Source organism: Macaca fascicularis, chromosome 1 (genome assembly GCF_037993035.2).
Source record: "Macaca fascicularis isolate 582-1 chromosome 1, T2T-MFA8v1.1".
Classification (NCBI taxonomy): domain Eukaryota; kingdom Metazoa; phylum Chordata; class Mammalia; order Primates; family Cercopithecidae; genus Macaca; species Macaca fascicularis.
This window is the reverse complement of record NC_088375.1, coordinates 26,954,967-26,975,012: the sequence shown is the minus strand read 5'-3', so window position 1 is coordinate 26,975,012 and position 20,046 is coordinate 26,954,967. Positions and strand designations below refer to the sequence as shown.

At 34.7% G+C, this 20,046-nt stretch overlaps 1 protein-coding gene across 9 annotated transcripts in view; it reads left to right on the top strand.

The window, feature by feature from the left end:
* The window catches only part of NME7 (NME/NM23 family member 7), a 207,820-nt gene that overhangs the window by 24,127 nt on the left and 163,647 nt on the right, over nt 1–20,046 (top strand). For 6 of the 9 annotated variants that reach the window (XR_012420493.1, XR_012420552.1, XR_012420498.1 and 3 more), the window contains 2 exons: nt 11,553–11,660; nt 12,769–12,935. The exons of 1 other annotated variant lie outside the window; for it this stretch is intronic. Coding sequence is in view for 3 of the 8 variants with exons in the window: in XM_005539923.4 (XP_005539980.1) it covers nt 11,553–11,660; nt 12,769–12,935 (275 nt within the window). In the remaining 5 variants the exon portion in view is untranslated. The remainder of the gene's footprint in view (nt 1–11,552; nt 11,661–12,768; nt 12,936–20,046) is intronic. 2 more of the 9 variants (XM_074007565.1, XM_074007589.1) reach the window with 1 other exon arrangement.

Below are 20,046 nucleotides of genomic sequence, written 5' to 3'. Positions count from 1 at the left end.
TTCTTGGTCTTTGAAGGAAGCCTTGGAGGAAGACTATGTGATAAAGGATAGGTACAAAACAAGTTAGTGCTTAAAATCTAGCCTCTGGCAATGGGATAATATAAACCTTTTCCTTGTGTTTTTATTTCTATTGTACTTATCACTGTGACATCTAAGTAAAGCAATGTGAATTACTATGCTTGTTTGCCTACTATGTAGGTAATACATTTTTAATTGTCTGCTATGTTCTCAGAATGTTGTTCAAGGCAAAGTGAAAAGTTCCTTGTTTAGAAGCCACTTTTCACTCACCATTACTGGAAGCAGCTGGCTTGGGGGGGCAGGTTCTTAGATGGTGTTGATTTCCTTCTATATATATATATATATTTTTTTTTTTTCTTCTAAAAAAATCAGGATACATGTGCAGAATGTGTTTGTTACATAGGTACACGTGTGCCATGGTGATTTGCTGCATCTATTGACTCGTCCTGTTAGTTCCCTCCCCTCATCCCCCACCCCCCAACAGGCCCTGGTATGTGTTGTTCCCCTCTGTCTGTCTACGTGTTCTCATTGTTCAACTCCCACTTATGAGTAAGAATGTGTAGTATTTGGTTTTCTGTTCCTGTGCTGGTTTGCTGAATGGCTTCCAGCTTCATCCATGTCCCTGCAAAGGACATGATCTGACACCTTGTTATGGCTGCATAGTATTCCATCGTATATATGTACCACATTTTCTTTATCCAGTCTATCATTGATGGGCATTTGGGTTGGTTCCATGTCTTTGCTATTGTAAATAGTGCTGCAGTAAACATACATGTGCATGTGTCTTTATAGTAGAATGATTTATATTCCTCTGGATACGTATCCAGTAGTGGAATTGCCGGGTCAAATGGTATTTCTGCTTCTAGATCCTTGAGGAATCGCCAGTGCGTATCGCCAGTCATCTTCCACGGTGGCTGAACTAATTTACATTCCCACCAACAATGTAAAAGCATTCCTATTTCTCCACAGCCTTGCCAGCCCCTCGTTTCCTGACTTTTTAATCATCATTCTAACTGGTATGAGATGGTATCTCATTGTGGTTTTGATTTGCATCTCTCTGATGATCAGTGATGTTGAGCTTTTTTTCATATGTTTGTTGGCCACATAAATGTCTTCTTTTGATAAGTGTCTGTTCATATCCTTTGCCCACTTTTGGATGGGGTTGTTTATTTTTTTCTTATAAATATGTTTAAGTTCCTTGTAAATTCTGGATATTAGACCTTTTCAGATGGGTAGATTGCAAAAATTTTCTCCCATTCTGTAGGTTTCCTGTTCACTGTGATGATAGTTTCTTTTGCTTTGCAGAAGCTCTTTAGTTTAATTAGATCCTATTTGTCAGTTTTTGCTCTTGTTGCAATTGCATTTGGCCTTTTTGTCATGAAGTCTTTGCCCATGCCTGTGTCCTGAATGGTATTGCCTAGGTTTTCTTCTACGGTTTTTATGGTATTGGATTTTACATTTAAGTCTTTAATCCATCTTGACTTAATCTTTGTATAAGGTGTAAGTAAGGGGTCCAGTTTCATTTTTCTGTGTATGGCTAGTCAGTTTTCCCAGCACCATTTACTGAATAGGAGATCCTTTCCCCATTGCTTGTTTTTGTCAGGGTTGTCAAAGATGAGATGGTTGTAGATGTGTGGTATTATTTGTGGGTCTCTATTCTTCTCCATTCGTCTATGTGTCTGTTTTGCTACCTGTAACATGCTGTTTTGGTTACTGATGCTGTTGATTTCTATTATAATGTCATTCAAGGTGAAATGTGGGTTCATGGAGACTCAGACTAAACTTTAGAAGCCTGTTGAACTGTAAACTTTATCATCTACATAATTTACTCCAGAATGTCTTTTAAGTCAAACAGAAGCAGATACTTGACTTGAAATAGATTGAGACTAGTTACTGATCCTTCAGCATGCAAATCATGAAAATAAGACTTCTAGTTAGTTTAAGACATTTCTTCATCATGCATTATGTAATCCATTTAGTATGATTTAAAGAAGGGAACACTTTTGTATGAACAAAAATATTTTGCTGCCTATTGTGAAGTAATTTTTCCTAAAATACAGCATTACAAAATGCAATGTACATTTTTTTCAGTGCATTGTTAGAATTACAAGTCTGATAAGTATGGCTTGATTTTTATTGTTATGATTGTATTGGTTTTTAAAACCTGATTTGTCTTAATAGGGGGTTAAATTGAAAGAATATAGTTGCTGTTTCTAGAAATCAAGCTAACAGTGCAGCTTATATAGGCTGCTTAGTCCAGTGTCTCTCAGAAGGCAGTTTCGATCCCTTCTTGCCACGGTTAAGGAGAGTGGCTAAGAGCAGGAGATCTGGAGTCAAGCTGCCTGGGTTCACCTCTGTTTATAAGCTGTGTGATCTTGGCAAATTTCTTTTTTTAAAAAAATTAAATTTTTATGGTTACATAGTAGGTATATATATTTATGGGGTTCATGAGATAATTTTGATACAGGCCATGCAATGTGAAATAAGCACATTATGGTGAATGTACTGTGTCCCATCAAGCATTTATCCTTTTGATACATTTATCCTTTGATATCCTTTTGTTACAAACAATGCAGTTACACTCTTTAAGTTATTTTAAAATGTGCAATTAAGTTATTATTGGCTACAGTCACCCTACTGTGCTATCAGTAGGTCTTGGTCATTCTTTTTATTTTTATATTTTTGTATTTATTTTATATTTTTGTACCTGTTATTCACCCCTACCTTCCCTACAGCCTCCCACTACTCTTCCCAACTTCTGGTAACCATCTTTCTACTCTCTATGTCCATGAGTTCAATTTTTTTCCATTTTTTTAGAACCCACAGATAAGTGAGAACATGCGACGTTTGTCTTTCTGTGCCTAGCTTATTTCACTTAACATAATGATCTCCAGTTCCATCTCTGTTGTTGCAAATGACTGGATCTTATTCTTTTTTATGGCTTAATGGTACTTCATTATGTATATGTACCACATTTTCTTTATCCATTCATCTGTTGATGGACATTTAGGTTGCTTTCAGATCTTAGCTATTGTACAGTGCTGCAACAGACATAGGAATGCAGATATCTCTTCAATATCCTGATTCCCTTTTATTTGGGTATATACCCTGCAGTGGGATTGCTGGATCATATGGTAGCCCAATTTTTAGTTTTGTGAGAAACCTCCAAACTGTGTTCTCCATAATGGTTTTGCTAATTTACATTCCTAACAACAGTGTACAAGGGTCCCCTGTTCTCCACATCCTCACCAGCATTTTTTATTGCCTGTCTTTTGGATAAGAGCCATTTTAACTGGGATAAGATGATATCTCATTGTAGTTTTGATTACATTTCTCTGATGATTAGTGATGTTGAACACCTTTTCATATGCCTATTTTCCATTTGTATGTCTTCTTTTAAGAAATATCTATTCAGATCTTTTGCCCATTTTGTAGTCAGATTATTAGATTTCCTCCTGTTGAGTTGTTTGAGCTCCTTAGGTGTTCTGGTTATTAATCCCTTGTCAGATGGGTAGTTTGCAAATATTTTCTCCCACTCTGTGGGTTGTCTCTTCACTTTGTTGATTGTTTTATTTGCTGTGCAGAAGGTTTTTAACTTGATGTGATCCCGTTTGTTCCTTTTTGCTTTGGTTGCCTATGTTTGTGGGGTATTGCTCAAGAAATTTTTGCCCAGAGATTTTCTCCCATGTTTTCTTGTAGTAGTTTCATAGTTTGAGGTCTTAGATTTAACACTTTAATCCATTTTTATTTTATTTTTGTATATGGCTGGAGATAGGGGGGTCTAGTTTCATTCTTCTGCATATAGATATTCCCTAGTGTATCTTGTTTGCACTTTTGTTGAAAATGGGTTCACTGTGGGTGTGTGGATTTTTTCTGGGTTCTCTATTCTGTTCCATTGGTCTATGTGTCTGTTTTTATGTCAGCACCATGATGTTTGGATTACTATAGCTCTGTAGTATAATTTGAAGTCAGTTAATGTGATTTTTTTAGTTTTGTTATTTTTGCTTAGGATGGTTTTGGCTATTCTGAGTTTTTTGTGGTTCCAAATAAATTCTAGAATTGTTTTTCCTATTTCTATTCTTTGAAGAACGACATTGGTATTTTGATAGGGATTGCACTGAATCTGTAGATTGCTTTAGGTAGTGTGGACATTTTAACAATATTAATTCTTCCAATTCCATGAACATGGAATAGCTTCCCATTTTTTTGGTGTCTTTTTCAAATTATTTCATCAGTGTGCTATAGTTTTCACTGTAGAGATCTTCACTTCATTTCTTTTGTTAATTCTTAGGTATTTTATTTTATTTGTGGCTATTGTAAATGGGATAACTATTTAAAATTTCTTTTTTGGATTGTTCATTGTTGGCATATAGAAGTACCACTGATATTTGTATGATTTTGTATCTTGCAACTTTACTGAATTTATCAGTTCTAAGAGTCTTTTAGTGGAGTCTTTAGGTTTTTCAAAATATAAAATTATATCATCTGTAAACAAGGATAATTTGACTTCTTCCTCTCCAATTTGGATGCCCTTTATATCTTTCTCTTGTCTGATTGTTCTAGCTAGGACTTCCATTATTATGTTGAATAACAGTAGTGATAATGGGCACCCTCGTCATGTTTCAGATCTCAGAGGAAAGGCTTTTAGTTTTTCCCCATTCAGTATGATACTAGCTGTGGGTCTGTTATATGTGTCAAATATGCTTTTATTATGTTGAGGTATGTTCCTTCGGTATTCCGTTTTTTGAGAGTTTTCATCATGAAGGTATGTTGAGTTTTATCAAATACTTTTACAACATCAATGGAAATGATCGTATGGTTTTTATCTTTCATTCTTTTGATATGTCATATCACATTGATTGATTTGCTTATGTTGAACCATCCTTGCATCCCAGGGATAAATCCCACTTGGTCATAATGAATGATCTTTCTAATGTATTGCTGAATTCAGTTTGCTAGTATTTTGTTGACGAGTTTTGCATCAATATTTATCAGAGATATTGACCTGTATTTTTATTTATTTATTTATTTGTTTATTTATATGTGTCATTGTCTGGTTTTGGTATCAGGGTAATACTGTCCTCATAGAATGAGTTTGGAAGTAGTCCTTCCTCCTCTATTTTTTGGACTTTTCTTTACTGGGAGACTTTATTATGGCTTTGATATCATTACTTCTTATTGGTCTCTTTAGGTTTTGAATTTCTTCCTGGTTCAATCTTAGTAGATTGTATGTGTCTAGTTATTTTTCTGTTTTTTTCTAGAGTTTTCAGTTTATTGGCATATGGTTGCTTGTAGTAGCCATAAAGATTTTTTGAATTTCCCCAGTATCATTTGTAATGGATTTTATTTATTTATTTAGAGACAGAGTCTTGCTCTGTCACCAGACTGGAGTGCAGTGGCACGATCTCAGCTCACTGCAATCTCCTCCTCCCTGGTTCAAGCAATTCTCCTGCCTCAGACTCTCAAGTAGCTGAGACTACAGGCACCTGCCACCACGCCCGGCTAATTTTTGTATTTTTAGTAGAGACAGGGTTTCACTATGTTGACCAGGCTAGTCTCGAACTCTTGACCTCGTGATTCTTCTGCCTCTACCTCCCAAAGTGCTGGGATTACGGGCGTGAGCCACCGCACCCAGCCATTTTGACTTCTTAATAATAGCCATTCTGACTGGTGTGAGATGGTGCCGCATCATGGTTTTGATTTGCATTTCTCTATATGCCACAGTTACAGTGTTATAATGTCCTGTGTTTTTCTGTGTACTTACTATTACCAGTGAGTTTTGTATCTTCAGGTGATTATTTGTTGCTCATTAGTGTCTTTTTCTTTCTGATTGAAGTACTCCCTTTAACATTTCTCATAGAGCAGGTCTGGTGTTGATGAAGTTTCTCAGCTTCTGTTTGTCTGGGAAAGTCTTTATTTCTCCTTCATGTTTGAAGGATATTTTCACTAAATATACTACTATAGGATAAAAGTCTTTTTTTCCTTCACCACTTTAAATATGTAATGTCACTCTCTCCCAGCCTGTAAGGTTCCTATTGAAAAGTCTGTTCCTAGATGTATTGGAGCTCCATTGTTTATTTGCTTCTTTACTCTTGCTGCTTTTAGAATTCTTTCTTTATCCCTGACCTTTGCAGGTAGATTATTAAATGCCTTGAGGTGGTCTTCTTTGGATTAAATCTGTTTGATGTTTTCTATAACCGTCTTGTATTTGGATATTGGTATCTTTCTGTAGGTGTGGGAAGGTCTCTGTTACCAGCCCTTTGAATAAACTTTCTATCCCTATCTCTTTCTCTACTTCTTCTATAAGGCCAATAACTCTTAGATTAGCCCTTTCCAGACTATTTCCTAGATCCTATAAGTGTGCTTCATTGTTTTTTATTCTTTTTTTTGTCTCCTCTGTATATTTTCAAATAGCCTGTCTTCAAGTTCACTAATTCTTTGTTTTGCTTGATCAATTCTGTTATTAAAAGACTCTGATGCCTTCTTCAGTATGCTTTTTGCATTTTTCAGCTCCAGAATTTCTGCTCAATTCTTTTTAATTATTTCAATCTCATTGTTAAGTTTATCTGATGGAATTCTGAATTTCTTCTCTGCTCTGTGTTATCTTGAATTTCTTGGGTTTCCTTAGCAGAGGTTTGTTGTTTTTTGTTTTGTTTTGTTTTGTTTTTTTCCAGGAAACACAAATTTTCATGAAATTTGAAAATTCAAACCACAGCATGACATTAAGAAAACACAAACATTGCTTATCTAGAAGAAAAAGTGTTTTGAACTTTTTCATAAAATATTTAGGAACAAAGAAGTTGAAGCTTGGAGCAGTAGAGTGAGAAATAAGGAATGTGTGGGAGAGAAGGTAGAGTGAAAATAAAGTAGATTAGATTTTTTTTTTGTTGTTAGCACTAAACTGGTTTGCTTCAGGCCCCTAGCCAGGGTTGATTTTGAAACATATAGCAGAGCTATTTTGAATACTCTGAAAGGTCAAACATCTCTGTTTCTTCAGGATTGGTTCCTTGTGCCTTATTTGGTTTATTTGGTAAGTTCATATTTTCCTGGATGATCCTGATACTTGTGGATGTTCATCTGTGTCTGGGCATTGAAAAGTTAGGTATTTACTGTTGTCTTTGCAATTTTGGCATGTTTGTACCCATCTTTCTTAGGAAGGCTTTCCATGTATTTGAAAAGACTTGGGTATTATGATCTAAGCTGTATCTGCTTTAAGGGGCACCCTAAGTCCACTATAAAACTAATGATGAATGTGTAACAGATAGTGTTATAAAATTTAAAAAGAAAAGTGTTACTAAAATTTTATTGACAAAAACAGATCTATAACTGTTTGAACTCCCCAAAAGGTAAGAATTGTACTTTGGCTCTGATTTATTAATATTATATATCTTTACAAAATTTTACTTAGTATTATATGTTCAGTAGTTTTTATTTTCATTTATAAATATAATTTTTGTCATTTTTCTGCCCATCATAAATCCCTTTTTCCTTCATACTGATTTTTTCTACAAAGACCTTTAAAAAACTATTTACCTAGGATTAGTTGCAGCTGAGGCTGCATCATCACAAATCCAGAGATGCTCTTCTTGTATGTCAGAAAAAGATCAGTGAGGGAGATGAGTGTGTGCAATGCAGCTCTAAAGTCACAGGTGGACCTATAAACCACCATCGTTGCTTTGGGAGACATAGGCAACAGAAATCTTAAGTGCTTCATGTAAACTAAGTCATTTAATCCCCATAACTACCTTATGAGGAAAGTACTGTTTCGATTTTTCAGATGGGGAAAATGAGGCTTACAGAGATTAAGTCTTGCCCATGTCTTTTGGACTCTCAAATATTCCTCCATAATTTCCCCCAAAAAAACCCTTTATAGTTTCCTGGATCTTCTCTTTAAGCCACACATTTCAGGGCCATGTCACTTGCTGTAGGCTGCCAGCAAATGGTAGCAGCAGTAGCACCAGCAGCAGCAGACTTACCAGATTGGCGTGCTCATTGCACTCAGCATACTAGCAGTACTAGGCCCAGTTGGTATTTGTTGATTGATGATCAAAGTATCATCAGGAATGGAATGGCTTTCTGATCAATATTATTGAAATATGTGAGGCCAAAGTACAATTTTGCTTGGTAACATAAGCTTAAACTCACTCTTGAACTGAGAGATTGGATTTTTTTAAGTATATCTATATGGAAAAGATTGTTAATTTCATATGATCCATTGTAAAGCTGCGCCTTCCTTTAAACAGTAGCAGAGAGAGGTAGTGGTGTGATTTATTTCACTAAGGACTTGCTTAGTCTTCAAATATAATTTCACTTGCAATTCCAATATTGGTCAAAATTTCCATAAAATCACCTATTTTATGTTATAAAACATATGAATTTTATATTACACTCAATAACATACATATATACACACACATATATGCATGTTACAATGTAAAAATTGTTTACTTACCATTGAGTTCTCTCTGTATAGACAGAGACTTTAAGACTTTAAGATACTAAGGCTTTTGGGTACAATAATACCACATTGTCCAGTTCAAGTCACTTCAAGACTTCTGGGTATAATAATACACATCTTCCTTTAAGACTTTAAGATTTCTGGAACAAAGTGTGATTATGTGTGAGGGATCAACTCTTTTATTATGTATAACTTATATTTAAAATGTTCAAAAGAGGAAAAATGATTTGGCTTCTTTAAGAAAGTCTGTTTTTGATGCAGTGTAATCTTTAAATGCTCCCCATAAATTACTTTTGATAGAAGCTGGAATCTTCAAGGAAGAAGGAACTAATGATTGTCTGTATAATCATTAGGTTGTGACATTCTTATCAGAGCATCTGTGGCAAACAGCTGAAGGTGTATCTATATGCTACTAAAGTGTTTCTCCCTCTTGAGTTGGCCCTGGAAGCTTAGTGATATGGAAATATCTGAGTCGTAGAAAGTGTAGTTTCCAGTTTTGGCTCAGTTGTTAACTAGCTCTGTGACCTTATTCTAGTCATTTATATTCTCTGGAGCTCAGTTTCTTTATCCATAAAGTGAAGAGTTAAAAACAAAATGATATATAGCTTTAATATCATTTGAGGAAAAAAAAGCAAAAGGAAACCAAGTTCCTCTTTTTTTCTAGATTTGGCTCAACAAAGCTGAAAAGTAAATTTTCTTTAAATTTTAAAGGTGGCTTTGTTGTGTGTAAGTGTGCATGTGTGTGTGCATATGTGTCAGGCAGGTAGTTGAAAGATCAACCTGTGATGTTTTATCCCAAGTGCAGATGTACCACTGTTATATCTCTAGATGTATCTTTTAACTCTGGGAAGTAAACACAGTTTTTACTGTAAAGGTAAACCAGAAAGTTAAGTTTAAATCAAGTTTGAATATAATTTGTACTTGGAGTAATAAACCTTTTCTCACAGAGGAAACAGCACTGACTTGGGAGTTCGTTTCCAAAAACTCTACTGAACAAGCACAGGTTTGAGCTCGCTTTTGTACCTGTTTCTCTGCCCCTTGGTGGGCTCCCTCTACCAGCTTCTTAGGCTTCTCAGTCACTTGCCTACTTGACTTGAGACTCAGCACGTGTCTTACGAGTAAAAACAACACAATGAATGTTGGTTTCATTTCAGTGGGCTTCCTGTCTTTCTGGATCTTGGATCCTCATACCCTGGCTGCCTTAAAAGCTCTCCAAATCTTTGATATCCTACTTTTCTAGTTGTTCTTGGAAGTAGCATTGGTTTGCTATGAGCTACTTTGTCATAGCCAGAAGCAATAGTTCTTCAGTTTATTTTCTTTGTATTAAAACTGTTTTCTGGATAGAGTATAGTGCAAAATTCTGCTGCCCAATTCAGAATTAAAGAGTGTGGCTGGCAGGTTTGGTGGATAGGCTACGTGGATAAATGGAAGTACCAGGTTTCATTGATTTTTCATTTGCTTTAGTTAGATGTGTAATTTCTTCTATTTCGTACTTATTTTAGTGAAGGCAACATTTCAATTATGTATTTAAGTAAATATTTTATTATAGATAGTAAAAATTTCAATAATTTACTAATATTTAAATTTTTATTTGTAAGTGAGTACAATACTAGAATGCACAGTGAAACCTAAACTCAAAAAAGCTGTATTGTTATATAGTCAATATGAAAAATACATATGATGAAAGGCTTTTGCAAATGTCATAGTATGTCTATTATTTTACATTTATTTTCTCTTGAGTAATCAGCATCGTTTAAATATGTCTTTGGATGATTGTGGGAAAAATAAAAGTGTCTTAAAAACTACTCATCTACATTATAGTTTATGGATATATTATAAACATAATAAGACATACAACTTCTACCATTAGAATTTATAAGTCAATTATTAACATAAAAAGAATCCCCAAATTTACCCTAACCAGAGCATCAGATGGCAAATCCAGAATTAGCAATAAAACTCCTAGATTCCCTTCTTCCCTATGCTTTTATTTGCTTATTATAATGAAGGGCCTTTGGGGCAAGGGTATTTTTACTAACATATATAATGGGAAATCCTGCTCGATAGTCAAGGGAAAAGGACCCATCTTTGACTTATTTTTTTTTCATTTTTTGCTCTCTGTGGTAGCCCTAAGAATGTACTTCACAGACCTCCAACTACAGGCAACCTAAATGACCAAGGGTCCCAGCTGCTGTTCTCTGAAATCCACTGCTGCTTTTGTGCTGAGCACTTGTTTCCCAAAGGCTGCTCCCAGCCAGTGATTGAGAGGAACAGGGATACTAAAGCTGGCCCCTCCGTGTCCTTGGGAGTCACCTGGCTCTAGCACTTCCTGATGGGCTTACTGAACCTTCCTTAGAGGGTGTAGCAATCTGGGATGATTCTACTTAACCTTGCTTGCACCTCTCCACCACTCTGTGTCAAACTTGCATTGTTTTTTGTCAGCTTTTCTAGTCTTCCTTGGCTCCCTCCTCATTTTATATTACAGGAATTTTCCTTAATGAAATTCTTGCATGTTCAGTCTTGTCTTCACATTTATTTTCAGAGGTCCTAGACTAACACATTCTCTATTTCTATAAAAAGATACTATCATATGTAATTACTAAGGAAAAAAGATGTTTACTATAATTTTAATGGTAATATTCTGATACTACTAGATTCTCAAATTTAGGGAAGTCAAAACTTCATATAATTGAGAGCTATCCTCAGAAATGTATGCTTATATTAATTTATTGATAGTCTCTATGTAAACTTGCTTTCAGAAGGACTGAATTGCTACCACAGTAAAATCAGGAGCTCATGTTCTCAGAAAATGTTAATTTACTCAGGATGATTAGATGGCTATAAAGTAATAAGCAATCCATAAGTCATCTCTGAGATATGAGAAATTAAAAGGAAATATTTCTGAGGGTATGTTGATAACTGATATTTTGTTGAAAAGCAGAAAAATTCAATACAATAGGTAGGAGTAAGTTTGTTTTTTGCAAATTGGTAATTCTTGCTTTCATTTTGTGTGACTTACAGGAGAGTGCTTGTTCTTTATATGTTAGTGTTAAAATTCTTCTGTCTTTCTTTGCAGAGTCATAGTGAAAGATTCGTTTTCATTGCAGAGTGGTATGATCCAAATGCTTCACTTCTTCGACGTTATGAGCTTTTATTTTACCCAGGGGATGGATCTGTTGAAATGGTAAATAAGTCTTTCTTTGCTTGAATGTCGGCAAAGGGGGTGAACATGGGAACCATTGCCTTTTATATAATTGCTTTTTAAAAACACATTTATATGTGTGTGTGTGTGTGTATATATATATGGAAATTCTTTTTAAAGATATTCATTATAATTTCAATATAAGAAGTTAACTTGTGCCTTTACTTTTAATGTCAAAGATAGGAAATTTTTTTTGTTGTTGTTAGAAGACTGAAGTGGGGGTCGGGCACGGTGACTCATGCCTGTAATCCCAGCACTTTGGGAGGCTGAGGTGGGCGGATTACTTGAGGTCAGGAGTTCGAGACTAGCCTGACCAACATGGTGAAAACCTGTCTTTACTAAAAATACACAAAATTAGCCGGGTGTGGTGGTACATGCCTGTCATCCCACCTACTCGGGAGGCTGAGGCAGGAGAATGGCTTGAACTCAGGAAGTGGAGGTTGCAGTGAGCTGAGATCATGCCACCGCACTCCAGCCTGGGGGACAGAATGAGCCTCTATCTCAAAAAAAAAAAAAAAAAGAAAAGAAAAAAAAAAGACTGAAATGGGATTATTCATGTTTTGGATAAGAAATAACCAATAAGTGATTATAGATAAGGATTATTATGGTCATAAATATGTCCTCATTATTGAAAGCTGTTACTGCTACAAAAAGTCAAATTGAGAGGATCAAGCTAAGAGGCTTCTGTTTATTTCTTTGTGTTTCTTCATTGGCAACACAATTTTAACAAGTGGATCTTTTTGGTATTGGGATTTTGTGTACACAAAAAAGCAGAAATTTGGGTGTATGACTCTTTCTTTAGCATTTTGTAAGGACTACTGAAATGATTTGGTAATAAACAAATCTTTCTATTCAGGGTTTTAAGAGTATTAAATGTGTAATAAAAAGCTTTTATGTTATTACCAGATTGGATTCAGAAATATGGAAGTAATTAAAAATTATGATTTATATTTGTAACAAAAAAGAAACAGAATATAACTTATCTTTGATAAGACAGAATTAAGAATTATTTCTACCTTATGATAAGATTAACTTTCCTTATTCATAAATTTTGTTTGTTTGTTTGTTATATTCTTGTGTCTGGTTCTAGCATGATGTAAAGAATCATCGCACCTTTTTAAAGCGGACCAAATATGATAGCCTGCACTTGGAAGATTTATTTATAGGCAACAAAGTGAATGTCTTTTCTCGACAATTGGTATTAATTGACTATGGGGATCAATATACAGCTCGCCAGCTGGGCAGTAGGAAAGAAAAGTAAGAAAACAATTATATAATCTTTTTACATTTTGTAACTTTGGGTTCAAAGTCAATCTGAATCAAGACTGGGAGTATTTAACCATATGAGGATGGATAGGACCTGGAAAATGGTTGTCTTCATTCTGTCTTTTTCTTTTTTTCAATTAAAAAAATTGATAATATCATAGTTGTACATGTCTCATCTGACTTAATTCATATTTATGTCTCCTATGCAACTTAGCACATCTCAGAGATACAGTCATCTGTAAAAGGGGCTAAGAAAAAAACGGAAGTGAGAAAGAACAACTTGTAGATACAGCTGAAAATTAGACTTATAGAAAACAAGGACTTCTGATGTTTTCCTTCTGAATATTGATTTTCAGTATTTTCAAGATGACTTTTTAACTTTTAAATTCTCTACATTTATGAATTTCAACTTTCTGAGATTAGAATTAATTATATTTGAAATGAAAATTTAAGTCCTTTGTCATCTCTCTTGGATCTAATTTCTGTAGCTTATATTTTGTATGGTTTGGGGACTTTTTTTTTTTTTAACTGTAGAGTGATTGGTGCTATAATTAAAATAGGGATTATTTGTAGAAGTTAAGGCTATATGTATAAAAGGTTCCAAAAATGATTTAATTCAATAGGAAAAACAAATCAGTCACACTATTTTTTGAGATCTGCTACTCAAATGACTAGTTGATTGCCTAACATCTGAGTCACTCTCATAGTAATGAGGTATCTCTTTCTGTGACTTCCATAGTCTTTCTGTATAAGCACTTTATGGTTCTTGAGGTGATTGGATTCTCAGTGTGGGTGTTAGTACACAAAGGGTGATGGATCAGAGGGGTGGTGAATGCCTCGTAACAAAGGAAGACCAAACACTTTCTTTGAAATAGGATAAAAATTTCAGGTATTAGATAAATAAACAGGAATCTTTTAATGTTGTGGGATCTTATGTAAAAGTCTATGGAATTAAGGAAATGCCAACCATAATTCCTTGATTTAAAACTAATAAATATGTGTAGCATTCATTTATGGAGCACATACTATATGCCAGACACTCTAATATGCACTTTACATACACCTCAGTTCAAGACTGCTTTATTTTATTTAATTATTTTTTTAAGCGGAGTCTGACTCTGTCATCACCCAGGCTGAAGTGAAGTGGCATAATCATAGCCCACTGCACCCTTGACTTCCCATGCTCAAGTGATCCTCCCATCTCAGCCTCCCAGGTAGCTGGAACTACAACCATGCACCACTATGCCTGGCTAATTTTTTGGTATTTTGCAGGAGATGGGGTTTGGCCATCTTGCCCAGGCTGGAAGACTACTTTAAATTTTTATTTAAACTAGCAAAATAAGTGAGTTAGAGAGTCAGGGTTAACAGTCTGACCTAAGAAAAATAAAATATCAGCCATAAAAATCATAATTTTTATATTTTAACTATGATTTGACTGAAGTGAATGTTGTTAAATCTATTTTATAGAATGGGTAAGTAACTAGTCCACAGTAACACAGCTAGAAAGTAAAGGGAAACCAGAAAACCATGTTTTGTTTTTCTCTAAAATTCATTCTCTTTCTACTAAACCTCTAATTAATATGCTGGCAAATACTGTTGAATGGGACTGATTTTAAAACAGGATGAACAGAAGAATTCTATTTTAATGTAAAAACAAATTTGAAGTATTTGGGCTTTATATAGTTACTGAAAATATACGTAGTATATATTTTACTGACTCAAATTGATTCACCATTTTCTTTTCTTATTCTTTCTTAATTGCATATGGGTTAGTAAATCCAGCAACCATTTGGGTAATTTAAATAAACTTCCTCCAAACCGAAGAGTTTCAAAAATGTATTGTTTTATTTAAATGGCCAAAAGTAAGCATATGGAAATATATGGGTATGTGTATCAGCGTTCCACAGAAACACCTTCTGTGTAACAACTGATTTAGTCTAGTTCTCAGTTTTGTATAGTGTTGAAAAAAATTTATGAACTAATTACATTTTCAACTCTTTTCTTTCTATAGTAAAGCCTGTAGTGAGGAGGATGAGTGAAATTGATCCCCATAGAGCCTATCAGCTAACGGGGGAGCAGTTATCCAGATAATTTAATATAATTCAACTTAACTCATGAACTAGCTTCAGCTTTCCGATTCCCTTTGACTGTAGAAATCTGACATTTGATTCACATTTCTATCTTCTCTTTATAAAGATCCTCTAATCAAATGGATAAAGGTTACAAGTTGTCAATGAGTCAGTCTTTGATATTAATTTTAGCTAGTAATCAATTGATACTTTATGATTCTGTTGTTTAGATGTAGAGACGCAATACAATTTGTGTCTTTCTAAAAATTTATTACCTCAAACCAGAAATAATTAAATAGTTCTCATATGATGAGTCAGTGTGTGTATGTATGCATGTGTATGAATGATAGAGGAATTTTATATGAATAGACAGCTATTCCCCAGGTGATAAGCGAGGTATTAAATGTTTACTTTGATAGCTTATATCTTTAGTAAGAAGTTTATAAAAATCAATGAAAAATAATGCTAGTATCCTATTTAAAACTCCATTAATTTTAAGTACTGAGCCACATATTTACATTCAGCAATCCTCATTCCTTTTGAGTGTCAGCCAGAAAACAAGTCACCTAATCAAATTAAAGGGAGAAAGGCATCACTAGTTGGGTGAACAACATTATAGTAGATGTTAAATACATGAAGTTCTTGAGCCCATCTATTAACTTTCAGTGAAAGGAAGACCCTGCTGTTTTTCAGAAGAAAAATTATGAAGTCAACTTGATCCCAAGGTCTAAGCCCAAGTTATTTGAGGCTCCATCACAGCAGGAACTCAGTCACAGTATGCATTTTCCTGTCCTCTTGGAGATGTACTGAAATGGTATGTGGATAAAAAGCCATAAACTAGATGAGACCTGTGCTTGGAAGGGGCTTAAGAATACTTCTCCCTGGAGGTAGGGAGATTGACCTAAATAACCTTTTGACCTAAATCACCTTTTGAGTTTTTAAATACAGCCCCAAAATTCCAAGCATTTGCTTAATTGATAATTTTTTAAAAGGTACTGAAATAATACTTTATATATTTTCTAGACTTATGTAGTTTAACAATTCTTATGGACGAACATACATTCTCTAATATTAGAATTTGACTCATATGAACTATACATTTTTTCTATGTGAAGATTTGCCAGTATCATCAGATACATGTTTGAAGAAATTTCATTAGAAGGAAATGTCATAAAATCTTGGCTATATCAAGTTTGAAACAACTTCCGGGTTCAGGTATTACGTAGTTTAACAGGATTACAGTATTGGGATATCGTAATTAATGTATAAATGAATTAAAAGACATTTTAACTTTAATTAAAATTAAATTAAATTAAAAATTTTAATTAAATAATTTAATTTTAATAAATGCCAAAAATGTACCTCTTCTGTTCTTCCATCCCAACTGGAATAAATAAATTAAGTTTATAATACTTTAAAAATTATTATTCTGTCTTCCCCTGGTTGTTATGGCACTTCACCACCCCCACCCCTACCATTGCTTCCACCTCTGTCTCTCTGGCTATTTTTTTCTCAGAGCCATTCCTTCTCAGAGGCAAAAAAGACTCCTGGTATTCCCCCAGCGTTCTGTTCATGGCCCTCTTTTTCTCATTCTATATACCCTCCCAGGCGATTCTATGTACTCCATGACTTCAACAATGTGTTGCTTTCCAAATTTATGTCATCACCCCAGCTGTAAAACCATATGTTTAATCTTTTTCCTGAACTTTTCCATGTAGATTTTTCACAGGAACTTAAAAATCCAAAATTGAATTAATTAACAAATTCAAAATTAAATTAATTCTCTTTCATTGAAAAACCTACTTATGTATGCACTAACACAACATTCACCTAATCACATACATAGAAAATTGGTAGCTGTCCTTGAGTTCCATATGTATTTTATCCCTAAATCCACATGGGGACCTAATCTTACCAATTTACTTGTCTCCTTCATACAATCTCTCTTATTTCTCTTCTCTTTTTTATCTTTTACATTCCTCCTTAAAACAGCTGCTTGTCATTTCTTGAGCTCAGTTAGTCTCCATTCTTCCTTCCAGATTACTAACTGATGAAGAACTAACACAGGAGACAGATGTAGATCAAAATATTAAGTATTAATTTTATTTAGGCTGTCTTGTGAAAGCTGTGTTTGAGAATGGTTGAGGTTTTCTTTCTAATCCTATTTCCTCTTCCCTTACACTGATCTGGAACTTAGAAGCCCGCCTGAGGAAAAGGTGGATCTACTGAACAAACTGAGGGCACACTTGCTCAGGGTTCTCATCCTGCCTCCCAGCCCATGGAGCACAGGAGAGAGAGCACTGGAGAGAAACAGGCTTCCACTGCAGGTGCTGGACTCTGACTACTACGTGCTTAACATGTGAAAGCAGCAGAACAATACGCTATCCCTTACTTGTACACTATCCCCTACTTGAGGACCTGCAGGTCTGAGAAAAAAGAGATAGGGCCACGTATAACCAGAAACCCTTAAATATGTCCAGACGTGGAGGAGCAAATGGAAGAAGGAGAGAGAGCACTTTCTCATGGGAACAGGGATGGAAGTTACTTTACTCATAAGGAGCAAGGGTACACATTCCTAGTTGTTTTCTGGGTTTTATACCTTTAAGCCAATTGGCTGCTATGCTCTAGTAGACTATGGCTACTTCTTGGAGAAGAGACCAGATGAATATTAGTTTAGTCTTGCTGTCACCTTTAGGAAACCATTCCCTCAATACCAGTTACTGTTACTTTGTATATTGTCCTAGGACCAGTGGTGAGCAGTTGAGTTTTGGCTGCTGAAAGGCACCCAAAGAGAAACACCTTAGTTCAGTAACAAAGGCCTTGCTAAAAACTCACCCCCAATCTTTTTCTCATCTTTACTTACCTATAGTATCATTGTCCAAGATGGCATGCTCTTGATTGTACGACAGACCCAACAACAGTACAACTGCCTCCCAAATAATACAATGAAAAATGCCTTCTCATTATTAAATTCCCGGAGAGAAATTGATATTTTTTTCCTTAAAATAAGATAAAATTCTGCCTTTCCATTCTACAATTCTCAGTCATATGGTCCTTCGTCAGTTAACAGATTAGAGTTCAATTTCCTTTCCAGCTCCAGCTTGAGCCATCTTTCCTTAGAAAGAGTTTGACTGATAGTGTATTTGGGTTAATGAATATCTTTTTGCCATCTCTTTTAGTCTTGCCCTGTTATGCTTAAGATATGTCTTATATCTCTTGTAAATAGCATATAGTTTTTTTTTTTAATTTAATCTGGAACCCTTATATTTTCATTGGTATAGTTACTACATGTACATTTAAATATGCTGTGATTATTGATATTTTTGTATATATTTCTATTTTGTTTTGCTGTTTTTCTATTTTTTCTTCTTGCCTTTTCTTTGGATTAGTTGAAGAAATTTTTCTTCCTCTCTTCAGTTTTTTTTTTTTTAATATTTTATGGTTTTCTATTGAAGCTATAACAAATTAGCACCAAGTTAGTCACTTAAACAATACAAATTTATGATATTACAGTTCTGTCAGAAGTTCAATCAGATCTCATCAGGTAAAGATCAGGTGTTGATAAGGCTGCATTTCTCTTGAGGCTCTAGGAAAGAATCGATTTCCTTGCGTATTCCAACATCTTGAAGCCATCCACTTTCCTTGGTTTGGGGCCACCTTTCTCCATCTTCAAAGCCACCAATAGCATGCTGAGTCCTCCCCACACTGACATCTCTCTGGTTCTCTAAAGCTAGTAAAGATTCTCTGATTTTAGGGACTCATGTGATGAGATTGGGCCCTTGGGAATTAATCCAGAATAATCTCTACTATCTCAAGGCCTGTAATCTTAATCACCTCTGCAAAGTCCTTTTTGCCAGGTGAGGTAACATATTTATAGGTTCTGGAGATTATGATGTGGATATCTTTGAGGGGTAGTATTATTCTGCCTACTATATTCTCTGTTGCTTTAGAGGTTATGTGATTTTTATACTTATTCTTTATTGGTTACGCTTGAAATTTTTTCATGTATTTAACTTAAAGTTCTATAATAACATGGCTCTCTCCCAAGTCATACAACAAGTTTAGGACACTTTGGCTCTAATTTCTCTTAAACCTTACATAGTTTCGTTATTGTTGTTGTTGTCTTTGGACATTCAGGTTTTTTTGCCTGCATGTTAGACATTCTTTTATTTATTTGTTTGTTTATTTATTTATTTATTTTGATAGAAACAATATTTGCTTGGATTTACCTAAACATTTGTTCACCAATTCTTCTTGCATATCAACCTGTCCTTTTAGAATAATTTCTCTTCTTGTTATCCTTCATTTCTTCATTGTAAGCTACCTGTTTCTTTTTAATTTGCACATGTTTTTTATTTTACCCTCTTTCTTTAATGGTACTATTGCTAGACACACAATTCTAAGTTGGTGGTTACTGACCAATTTTCTTTATTCCACTTTTCTGCTATTAGTAGTTTCAGAATTATGTACTCTATCAATTTTTAACATTTTTAATATATGCAATTAAGGGTACAAATTTCCTTCTAAATACTGCTTATAATCATATCCTATTATTTTTGATATGTATTTTTTATTCAGTTAGAAATATTTTTTACTTTCTTTGTGTTGTCTTCTTTGGTTTATTATTTATTTAGAATTATGTTTACTTCCAAACATATGGAGATTTGTTTATTCTCTTTTTGTATTGGAATCTAGCTGAATTGCATGTGTCTAGAGGACATATTCTTCATGATTTTTGCCTTTCATACTGGTTGAGATTTGCCTCTGGCTTAGAATAGTAAATTATTAACTAGCTATGTGTGTTAGAAAAGAATGTTTAGGCCAGGTGTGGTGGCTCACGCTTGTAATCCCAGCACTTTGGGAGGCTGAGGCAGGTGGATCACTTGAGGTCAGAAGTTGGAGACCAGCTTGGCCAACATGGCCAAGACAAGAGAAACCTTGTCTCTACTAAAAAATTACAAAAATTAGCCGGGTGTGGTGGCATGCTTCTGTGGTCCCAGCTGCTTGGGAGGCTGAGGTGGGAGAATTGCTTG